At 44.2% G+C, this 12201-nt stretch overlaps 1 protein-coding gene across 1 annotated transcript; it reads left to right on the top strand.

Annotated features, from left to right (window-relative positions):
• Positions 1-4118: 4118 nt before the first annotated feature.
• LOC149466265 (uncharacterized) lies at positions 4119-11226 on the top strand. Its single transcript, XM_089672963.1, has 8 exons — positions 4119-4330; positions 4820-4956; positions 6149-6304; positions 6391-6514; positions 6618-6715; positions 7061-7172; positions 7448-7546; positions 8885-11226. Exons 2-8 carry the CDS (start codon positions 4879-4881, stop codon positions 9715-9717), a joined length of 1500 nt encoding a protein of 499 aa, XP_089529089.1. The 5' UTR covers positions 4119-4330; positions 4820-4878; the 3' UTR covers positions 9718-11226.
• The last annotated feature ends 975 nt before the right edge of the window (positions 11227-12201 follow it).

Genomic DNA, 12201 nt, shown 5'->3' with positions numbered 1-12201 from the left:
TACCACACATGTGTGCTGGGAGCGTGCAGGGTGCACGCTCTCAGCACATATGTATTTAGTTACATGGACGCAAATGTGCGGCCGCTCGGCGTCTAGGCCCAGACGCCGGGCGGCCGCACATTTGTGTGCGGCCAGCGCAAAGGGGTTAACATCTGCTTAGAGTCTCGAGTCTAGGAGGGGGGTTGATGCAGTAAATGCTGGTTTGGGCACAGATACCCCAAAATCTGTATCCTGGTCCTCCAGTTCTCAGAGTCTTTGTGTTTTGGGGAGACATGGACTTGAATCCAAAGTAAAACTACTCCAAAAGGTCCCCCAGGCACACACTTCCCAAAGAATAGAACCACCTCAAACGCCACGGCCCATAGTCAGTAGGCAAGAGGGTAGCCTGCAGTCACCTCCAAAAGACCCTGTTACGGTTGGGTCTGTCACTTGGCTAGTGAGGACCATCTGTGGACCTGTGCTTCATCACAAGATATGCAGTAACTATCTGTGCATTTGAGAGAAATATGTTTGTAATCCCCCCTTTTTGTACAATATTATTTTATGTGATATATAAACCTTAGATTGTGTGGTCTATGCCCTCCCTCTATATCTTCTCCATGCCAAGTAAATAGATGCCTAACATGTCACGCTTTAAATTGCGTATGCCAATAGACCTGTGCCAAACTACAGTACCTAAAAATCTCAGTAGGCAACACTTTAGAAGCCTTTACAGGTTTACCAGGTTAGCGTTACACTGGCGGTCTGGAGCTAAAATGATTGCTCTTGCTCTGATGTTCGCTTCGATACCTCACAAGTGTGGTGCCATCACCGTTTACATATGCCTGCGGGACTTACTTATGTGTTCACAAGCATGAGGGGAATTTTTTTATTTATTTTGTTTTGAAACTTTTTTCTTTTTGTTTCTTTCATTTTCTTGTTTTTGATCAACTTTATTGCTTTCACAAGGGATGAACAACAAGGCATGGCCCTTGACAGATCCTCTTTATGGAGTGATTGGGGTTCTATTAGACCCTAAATTTCTCCTCTGGTCTCCAATGCAGCTGATTAGACACAGATTGGTCTGATCAGCTGCTTACCTGACCATTAATAGCTAGGTAAACAGAAAATCGGAAGTGATGAAAGCTTCATCGCTTCTAGTTTCCAGGGTCACATAGAGGAACAACATCAGTTCCTCTCTGCCTAGTGCTGCTGTTGCCACCAGTCACAGTGGTCCTGGGCTTTTCAATTAGATGGAAATGCCCAGGAAAGGCGGCAGCGAGAAGGAGAAGGGGGAACACCATTCTGCCACCCACAGAATTGAGCAGGTGGCTGTTCGGCCACTCAAATCACTTCTACCTAAAAGAGAATTGCGGGCAGAAAATTTTCATACAAGGATGATGCCTGCAGGTGCATCATCCTGGTATGGCCACTTAGGATGTCATATGACCTACAGGCAGAAATTGGTTAAATAAAAGAAACAAAAAAAAAAAAATTCGCACCTAGATCCCAATACATGTCAGGCAGATTTGAGTACAGATAATGGCAAACAACTGTCAACTTCAACCCAGCAGGGCATCGAGATCCATATCCAAGACGCACAGGACCAATGTCCCATACCCAAGACTCCACTGTCTGAGATAAAAATGATTCCTTCTGATAATACAGATATTGGGCTACATGCACCAATAAAATGGTGCGCTTCCATAGTACAAAATAACCTAGAGACAAAACTGTTGTATGGGGCTTGCTCGTGAAAGCCATGTGGCGATTGGGATTGTTACAGTCAGGTTAATGTGCTGGTTTTGGAAATGCTATTCCTTGACCTAGCCATGAGAACGGGTAGATCCATATAACCCATGACAACTTCAGGAAGCAGAAACCATCCTCGGGGTTGAGGAGGAAACACCCTCCGGAGGTGATTGGCCAAGTGGTTAGAGTCCAGCCCACATCTATTTCTCAATAAATTGAGGAGCATGAGAAATAAATGTAATTCATAGAGAGCCTGTTCTGAACAAAGCAGATTGCTGGAACTTCGGGGTGCTCCCACTATCATGATAAACCATACTGGTTTGGTAAAAGTTTAGTAAGTTTATTTCTTTATTTTTTCCCTTTCCTTCAAAGTTTATACTTATATTCTTTAAGTATATTCTGCCACAAGTGTATAAAATCAAGCCCCTAGGCATGCAGACTGCTTCTACAAACATTGGTGAAAGAATGGGTCGCTCTCAGGAGCTCAGTGACTCCAAGCGTGGTCCTGTGATAGGTGGCCACCTGTGCAATAAGTCCATCTGTGACATTTTTCTGGCTACTAAATATTCCATGCTCAACTGTTAGTGGTATTATAACAAAGTGGGAGCAACTGGGAACAACAGCAACTCAGCCACCAAGTGGTAGGCCACGTAAAATGACGGGTCAGTACATGATGAAGCGCACAGTGCGCAGAAGTCACCAACTGTCTGCAGAGTCAATAGCTAAAGACCTCCAAACTTGGTGTGGCCTTCAGATCAGCACAACAACAGTGTGTAGAGAGCTTAATGGAATGGGTTTCCATGGCCGAGCAGCTGCATCCAAGCCTTACATCACCAAGTGCAATGCAAAGCATCGGATGCCGTGGTGTAAAGCACTTCGCCACTGGACTCTACAGCAGTGAAGGTATGTTCTCTGGAGTGACCAATCACACTTCTCTGTCTGGCAATCTAATGGACGTGTCTGGTTTTGGCGGCTGCCAGGAGGGGTGGAGGAGCAAACCTTTCCAGTATGGATGCACAAATACCATTTCTTTATCAGTGAGTACGAGTACCAATACTTTCCAGTATGATTTGTGTTAATGGACGCAAATTTCACCACAAAGAATAGCAATAGCACACAGTAGGCACAACCAAAAAAAGCACAGTGAGACCTGTCTAGTAACAGCAGGTCCATCCATTGTGAGTGTAAATCCATATGGGGTCACCTGGAGCACCTGGAAGTGGTCACCTGTTTTTTCTGTTACTAATGGCACCAGCACCTGTTCACCTATGTTTTGGCTTTCAAGCAACTATTATTTGAATACTAACACATTGGACATTATTTGTATTTTTTTGTGTTGTCCATTTATATGACTTTTTTTTATATTTTTTTGCATTTTCACATGTGGCAAATTAAGAAATTTTGGTTCACATTTTTGGCAGTGCAGTCTATATACACTTTTACAGGCACGCAGACTGCTTCTACAAACATTTGTGAAAGAATGGGTCGCTCTCGGGATCTCAGTGAATTCAAGCGTGGTCCCGTGGTGCCACCTGTTCAATAAGTCCACCCATGACAATTCCTTGCTACCAAATATTCCACGGTTGCCTGTTAGTGATATTATAACAAAGTGGAAGCAAATGGGAACAACAGCAACTCAGCCACGAATGGGTTTCCATGGCCGAGCAGCTGCATCCAAGCTTTACATCACCAAGTGCAATGCAAAGCATCGGATGCCGTGGTGTAAAGCACGCCACCACTGGACTCTAGAGCAGTGGAGACGTGTTCTCTGGAGTGACCAATCACACTTCTCTGGCAATCCGATGGACGTGTCTGGGTTTGGCAGTTGCCAGGAGAACGGTACTTGTCTGACTGCATTGTGCCAAGTGTAAAGTTTGGTGGAGGGAGGATTATGGTGTGGGGTTGTTTTCCAGGGGTTGGGCTTGGCCCCCTAGTTCCGATGAAGGAAACTCTTAAGGCGTCAGCATACCAAGACATTTTGGACAATTTCATGCTCCCAACTCTGTTGGAACAGTTTGGGGATGGCCCCTTCCTGTTCCAACATGACTGCACACCAGTGCACAAAGCAAGGTCCATAAAGACATGGAGGAGCCAGTTTGGGGTAGAGGAACTTGACTGGCCTGCACAGAGTCCTGACCTCAACCCCATAGAACACCTTTGGGATGAATTAGAGTGGAGACTGTGACACAGGCCTCCTCCCCCGACATCAGTGCCTGACCTCACAAATGTGCTTCTGGAAGAATGGTCCAACCTTCCCATAGACACCCTCCTAAACCTTGTGGACGGCCTTCCCAGAAGAGTTGAAGCTGTTATAGTTGCAAAGGGTGGGCCAACTCAATATTGAACCCTACGGACTAAGACTGGGAGGCCATTAAAGTTCATGTGCGTGTAAAGGCAGACAGACCAATACTTTGGCAATATAGTGTATAGTGTTCCATTGTGGAGAACTCCCTGCCTAACCCAGAGTATACACTAGATGGCGAACATCTTCAAACTACAGGAGATTCAGCAGCCATTTTCTTGTAGCCCAAAGGCTTTTATGATTAGGACCTAGAGGTCCAGGAGGAGGTCCTGGAGGTTTGCACTCGGTGATGCAAAGGTAATAATGTCTTCTTATTATGGGTGAAGGCCCTTACTATGAACTGTATGGGGTGGTTATACGATGTTGTGGGTCACTGTCCTCCATACAGCACAGTCAGTAGCAAGATTTGCACTGGGGGGATTATTCTCATCTGGTGTTATGGGGTTTTCATATAAATAAATATTATTATAGTGGTGATGTTTGTTTTTCCTGTCAGACGCTGCAAAATGTTAGGTTGTTGCATGCCAGGTGCCGAAAAGCAGCATAATACATGAATGCTCTGACACGGCACAGAAAGCGTTCACTCATCAGTACAAGAGCAAGTTCAGCCCCTCTCGGCTAAATCTTCCAATGGCATCGGCAGGCGCTGGATCTTAATTGTAGCCTCCGACCTCAGCATATAAGTGCCATTGTGTCACCACTACATCCCCTGGATTATCTGCTGTGGACAGAAGAATGTTCTTCATATTCTTTCCTCTTACATTCATGTTACATTTGTTTATATAGATATATTAGGGCGAAACTGTTTACAAGGAAAAGCTACTAAACTGATCACCTGGCAAAGGATGGAGAAGGAGCAGAGTCACACTACAGAGAGGATATTAAATCTCACCCTGGAGATCATCTACCTACTGACCGGAGAGGTGAGGAGGATTCTGGGAGATCACATGACATCACTCTTATCTCTATTAATAAAACGCAGACCTGACGGGTGAGGTGAGGTGGATTCTGGGAGGTCACATGACATCACTCTTATCTCTATTAATAAAACGCATACCTGACCAGAGAGGAGAATTCTGGGAGGTCATATGACATCACTTTTATCTCTAGTAATAAAACACAGACCTGACCGGAGAGGTAAGGAGGATTCTGGGAGGTCACATGACATCGCTGTTATCTCTATTAATAAAACAGGTCTGACCGGAGAGGTGACGAGGATTCTGGGAGGTCACATGACATCACTTTTATCTCTATTAATTAAACACAGACGTTAATGGAGAGATGAGGAAGAGTCTGGGAGATCACATGTCATCACTCTTATCTCTATTAATTAAACACAGACCCGACAGGAGAGGTGAGGAGGATTCTGGGAGGTCACATGGCATCACTCCTATCTCTATTAATTAAACACAGACCTGACTGGTGAGATGATGAGGAGTCTGGTAGGCCACATGACATCACTCATCTCTAGTAATAAAACACAGATCTGACTGAATAGGTGAGGAGGATTATTGGAGGTCACATAACCTCATTATTACCTCTATTAATAAAACACAGACCTGAACGGAGAGGTGAGGAGGATTCTTTGAGTTCACATGATATCAGTGACATCTATATTAAAGCTCAACTTTTTGTCTATTGGATGGGAAAATTGCATCTACTTACCTGACCCAGCAAATGGCACTCACCTACGCTCTGGCAGTGGACTGTGCCTTAACGTTCTCACATTCACTGCAGGAATATGGTCCCTGCATCTGTCTTGATGATGTGAGAGGACTTTAAACTGCCAGACTGGAGAAGAGGCGGCAGGAACTGGTCTAGAAGCATTCAGGATCCTTGAGAGCAGAAGATCACGTACATAAGTGTTTTACCCAGTCCCCTAGATAGAAACGAGCTGCAAAACGAGATACAGCCCCACTACAAGGGATGAATTTTCATTTTCCTGGAGTCCAGCTTTACTAAATTGCAGACCTGGCCACAGAGCTGAGAAGGATTCTGGGAGGATTACATAACAACTGAACTAACTGGAGAACTGTAAGATATTTTAATGTCATACACCGTAATGAACTGACACTGTTTATTTATCATAACTTTGTACTTTTGCTTTAAATAAAGAGTTACATAGCTTTCAAATTATCAAATGGTTTGGTGGCATCCAACTTGAGGAAGACCCAAAACCCCATTATAGAGCCTCCATCTCACTCCCTGAGAAAGAACAACAAGGAGATCCTAGAAGTCACCCAGAAGATCATTGATCTGCTGACAGGAGAGGTGAGCGGTGCTGGGAATTCTGGGACATTCTCCAGTAACAGGCAATGGATGTGTCTGGATGGTGACTGTGCCATTGTGTGTGTCAGGTTTCAAAAAGGTGTCAGGATGTCACTGTCTATTTCTCAATGGAGAAGTGGGAGTATATAGAAGGATACAAGGATCTCTACAAGGATGTCATGATGGAGAACCGGCCACCCCTAACATCACTGGGTAAGAGGAGACTTTAATTTCTTGTTTAGAGGATCCACCTAGATACACACATCCTTTGATATAAAGACATAGAAACAATGTATTCAGTCAGTGTTTCCTACAGATGGATCCAGTAATGGGAACCCACCAGAGAGATGTCCCCGTCCTCTGTATTCCCAGGATTCCACACAGGAACATCAGGAGATCCCTCAGGAGGATCAGGTATATGGAGTCCAAAATGGAATATTAAATATCACCTATTCTAGCAGGTAGACCCATAATACATCTACTGTTCAAACTTAAAAAGAGAATAATATGGCCCCTGGCAACTTTACTGCAGCACAAAGCTGTCAGGTAACACTTCCTCCATTTATGAAAAGTCTGTCTGAGGAACAAAGATGCTGGTTCAATTGCGCTGCTCAGATGGGCTTCCTGTGGGGCTTATTGGGAGTAGAGTTCCTCCCCAGTCCCAAGAGGTATTCTTCACCCCATTTCTCTTAGACAGCAGTTTGAGAATACAGTCATGACATTTTGAACCACATTATTTAAATTATCATTCTTGTGTAGGTAATGCTGGAAGTAACCCGGACTGATAGGAAAACTAGAGAAGAAGCAGAAGAGCTTCACGAGAGGGGTGATAAGCCATGTAAAGTGGAGTTATCTCCAGAGATCAGCACAGGTGAGGAATAAACACTAAATCCAGAGAAGAGTCCCAGATCCTCCTTGTTCAGTCACTACAACAATCTCTTCTTCTCCCCCTGCTCTGTCAGTAGACAGTAATGGGGGAACAGTATGTGCCCAGTGGGGGGGTCAGGAGCCATCAGCTTCTATTAGACTCCGGCTCTCTTCCTTACATCATGTCATTGAGACGTGACCAGTCTCCTCCCACACACACTCTCTGGGGTCTCTCACACATCTCAGTACAGGAGGCTTCACTCTCATCTTTATTCACAGACCCCGGAGACACCAGACAGACTCAGAGAGACGTCAAAGATGAGGAAGAAATAGAAATGAAGATAAAAGAAGAGGACATTCTTACAGAGATCAGCACAGGTGAGTAATCTCTAAACCAGGGGTGTCAAACTCATTTTAATTGCGGACCACATCAGCACTATGGCTGCCCTCATAGGGCCAGTTGTATCTGTAAGACTAGATGTCTAGAGTAGTCTTTCTCAATCAGGGTGCCCAGGCACCCTTGGGTGCCTTGAGGTTTCTTCAGGGGTGCCTTGGCAAAATGTCTAAAAATTGCCCAAAACGTGTATACAAGCCAGCAGGTGGAACAAACTTGCCTTTTAGTTACACAAAGCCACAGGTTTTCATTGTGCACCATTACGACCTTCTAGCCACCAGTGTCCTGACAACCAATGACATCATCAGTTAAGGAGAATGTCAGCTGCCTGTACAGCATCCTAGTTTGACCCTCCCGTGCCCATTTCCATCAGTGCTGGGGTCACATTAGCTCAGTGATAGAGAAAAACTGAGGGGGAAGAGAAACACTGGAATACTAGTCAGTACCAGTGTGCAAAAGTGTATTTGCTTTGGAAGAATAAATCCCCTCTAATGTTGGGTGTCCTACATGTGTGGATGTTGCTGTGTTATATAAAACTATTAGAATAGTTTTTCACATTTTAAAATGGGGTGCCTCTTTAAAATTATGGACACTCTTGAGGCACCCCGTTTTACAATGGGGTGCCTCAAGACTGTCCATAATTTTAAAGAGTGCCTTGGGACTGTCCGTAATGTTAAAGGGTGCCTTGACTGAAAAAAGGTTGAGAAACACTGGTCTAGAGCACCCACCACCCCTTACATCAGAAGTAAAGAGTCCCCCACCCTTCCTTACATCACAGTGAAACCCTCTTACCTTGTGCTACTGCTGGGAAGAAGGTGGGGATGGAGATGGGAAGCAGAAGGTGCAGGGTCTGGAGGAGGACCAGAGAGCTGAATGAGGAGATGCTGCACAGAGAGGTGCAAGATCTGGTGCAGAAGTACTGTCATCCTATCTGCTGCCTACTGCTGAGAAAATGTTGGGGCAGATAGGAGGGTGGTACTGCAGCTGCAGAGGTGAAATGGCCTGACAAGCTGGGAATCGGACTGTGGGCCTTGTGTTTGACACGTTCTCTAAACCCTAAATACAGAAAAGACTCTTAAATTCTCATATACATCCTCATACCTCCAGAAACATGCCTGAACTCTGTGTGCTACCTGAACCACAGATCCTGTTCTGATATGGGACTAGCAGGCAAGAAGCCAGTGGTCTGTGGGAAAATATTGTTCCCACCATATTATCATACATTGTCACAGAACATTATGAATAAACAATTTTAAAGACATATTTTATGTTTAATAGACTTTTAACTGTTTCTGCTGCCTTTCATCTCTGATTATTCCCAGGTGGACAACACGGACAATTGGGGAATAATTCCATTGACCCTCCAGATTTTGACATAGAAGATGGTGACCTCACAGAAGATTCTTCAGAAGAAAATGTAATCACCTCATATCTTCACCCAGTGCTTTCCAGTGCAGATCTATTAGCCGATCCCTCTACCCAAGGGGTGAGCTTTCTCCAATACTCCCCTCTGGACACACGACACACAGATCATAGAGAAGGTGAAATGTTCCCATGTTCCATATGTGGAAGGTTCTTTGTCCAGAAGGTGACACTTGTCTCTCACCAGAAAACTCATGCAGCAGAAAAGCCGTATTTGTGTTCTGTATGTGGGAAAGGTTTTACACAGAGGTCGTGTCTTACCCTTCATCAACGAATTCACACAGCTAAGAAGCCGTATCCTTGTTCTGAGTGTGGGAAATGTTTTACCCAGATAGGAACTCTTATTTCGCACCAGAGAATTCACACCGGGGAGAAGCCGTATTCATGTTCAGAATGTGGGAAATGTTTTGCTGTTAGTTCAGTTCTCACTAACCACAAGAGAATCCACACTGGGGAGAAGCCGTATTCATGTTTAGAATGTGGCAAATGCTTTGCACGGAGGGCTGATCTTAATATACACCAGAGGATTCACACCGGAGTGAAACCGTTTTCATGCTCAGAATGCGGGAAATGCTTCTCGGTGAATTCAGTTCTTACTAGACATAAGAGAACGCACACGGGAGAGAAGCCGTACTCATGTTCAGAATGTGGGAAATGTTTTTCTCGGAGGGCACACCTTATCTCCCATGAAAAGCTTCACACAGGAGAGAAGCCCTATGCATGCTCAGAATGAGGGACATGTTTTGTCACTAATAATGATCTTATGTTACATACGAGAACTGAAGTGAAACCAGAATGTGGGATTTCTTTCTGAAGAACCAAAACTTCAAATAGTTTATAAAAAGGGTACATTCTAGTGGTGCACCGAAATGAAAACTCTGGTGCCGAAACCAAAAATTCAAAATGCACTTGGCCGAAAACCGAAACCGAAATGCACAGTTTTTAAAAATTAATATATATTTTTTGGAAAATTTTTTTGTAAAATGTGAAAGAGGATGTTACAGCGAGTAAATAGATACCCAACATGTCACGCTTTAAAACTGCGCACGCTCGTGGAATGGCATGAAACTGCAGTACTTAATGGGTGATGCTTTAAAAATGTCTACAGGTTAGCAAAGTTACTGAGGAGGTCTAGTGCAAGAATTATTGCTCTTGCTCCGACGTTCGTGGCAATACCTCACATGTGTGGTTTGAACAACATTTACATGTATGGGCGTGGCCTATGTATGCGTTCACCACTACATGCGAGCACGGGGGGATGAGGGCACTTTAAACTTTTAAAAAAAAATGTATTTAATTTTTTTTTCCACTGTTCCTTTAAAAAAATTGTAATCACTTTTATTCTTATCTCAAGAAATGCATGCATCCCCTGTGATAGAAATAGTTAGTGACAGGTCCTCTTTATGGAGAGATATGGGGTAAGTAAGACCCCACATCTCTCCTCTGCAATGTAGAGCAATGGATCAAAAAAAGCATTGATCTAGTGCTTTAAACAAAAAAAAAAAATGGCCGGAAGTGAAGTGACATCGCTCCGGTCCTCCAAAGGCATAGAGATGAGAGGAGGCCATCTTTCCTTCTCTCATCTCTATGCCCAGCGCCAGGATCGATGGTGTCTCAGGGAAGGCTGAACTACTGAGTGGCGGCCAGTGGTAGCAGCGTACGGCAGGGTTTTTTCAGCACTTTTATTTGGGCTTTTTTTCGGGGTGTTTTCGGCCACCGAAATTTTGGTGCATCCCTAGTACATTCATCTTTATGTATTGTGTGCTGCAGAGGTTCTAGAGTGGAGAGAGATTAGAACCGCTGTCAGTTTCAGGGGAGATCCCCCCCTCTCTATTTGTCCAGTTTACCATTATCATTGGAAATGAAAGTAAAAGAAGATCCCAAATTTTGGGTTGTCCCCATAAAAGTAATAGAGGGGAAAGCTGCCAATGGGGTCACTAGTTCTGGTGACCTGGGGGGCCCCAAGGAATTCCCTTAACTTGCAGGGTTTTCCTCTCACATCTTGTTTGGCTATGGGACAGGAAGTGAAGGGAAATCTCTGCAATGGGATACAGATGGCAAAAAAATAAAATCTGACGGGTTATAAGCCTCCCTTGCTCTATCAAAGATAGAAAAAAAAACCATTTTGCCTATAGATCTACTTTAAGGCAAGGCCTTCAACCGTGTGGAGTTAATTAGGTCAATGACCCTTATGGTTCTGTCCTGGACTTCTCTTCATGGAATAAAACTGCCCTGGTCCATATGGATAATTTGTGGTATATAATGGAGGAGTTTGTTGGCGAGGATCTTGGAAAAAAAGTTTAAGATGTACATTTAGGACGATTGATCTGTAACTGTCACATTGGGTTCGATCCTTTTCTGCTTTAGGGATTATTATTATTATACAGGGTTTATATAGCATCAACACTGTGTGCAGCGCTTTACAAACTGAAGGTAGACATTACAGTTACAATACAATTTGGTACAAGAGGAAACAGGGCCCTGCTCCTTAGAGCTTACAATCTAGGAGATCACTGTAATATGAGCGCTGGGCAAGACAGATGGTGGCCTCAAAGAGGAGGACAGAAGAGAGTTGAAGAGAGGGAAGGAAAGACAGTAAAGATCAGGCAAGGGTAGTGGGAGAGGTTATGATGCTTGCACTTTTGGTCCAGTAGGGACAGGAGCAACATATGTTGGGGTAAAGGTGTGGGATGAAATGAAATGAAATCCTTCAAAGGATATAACGGATGGAACTGGTCAGACTGGAGATGTTAGCACAATGGAGATTCAAAAGAAGAAGGGGGAGATGTCCAAGGGCGTATGATGGATTGTCTTTATGAGGCAGGTAGTCTATATCAGGCAAGGGCAGTGGGAGAGGTTATGATTAGAGATGAGCGAATCGAACCAGGCGAACCGGAATTCGAGTCGAATTTCAGGAAATATTCGATTCGCGTCAAATCCGAAATTTTGCCTACTTCGGGTGCGCGAATCGAATATTTCCCGATCAGCCGGCAAAAGTGTCCCTGCAGTGAGCTCCGCTATTTCTGACAGTTCTCTGACAGAAGGAACACATGTTTAGCGGTTGAAACATTGTATCTATTAGTTTCCATTTAGGATACAGATGTTTCAACCGCTGTACATGTGAAGAAGCTGTCAGAGAACTGTCAGAAATAGAGGAACTCTGCACATACACTTTTTGCCGGCTTGGAATTATTCTTATTTTCATCCTACTTCTTCT

This window comes from Staurois parvus, unplaced genomic scaffold, assembly GCF_062004578.1.
Source record: "Staurois parvus isolate SC_StPar_1 unplaced genomic scaffold, SC_StPar_1.0 ptg000132l, whole genome shotgun sequence".
NCBI classification, from domain to species: Eukaryota; Metazoa; Chordata; class Amphibia; order Anura; family Ranidae; genus Staurois; species Staurois parvus.
This window is presented reverse-complemented; position numbering and strand designations above follow the sequence as displayed.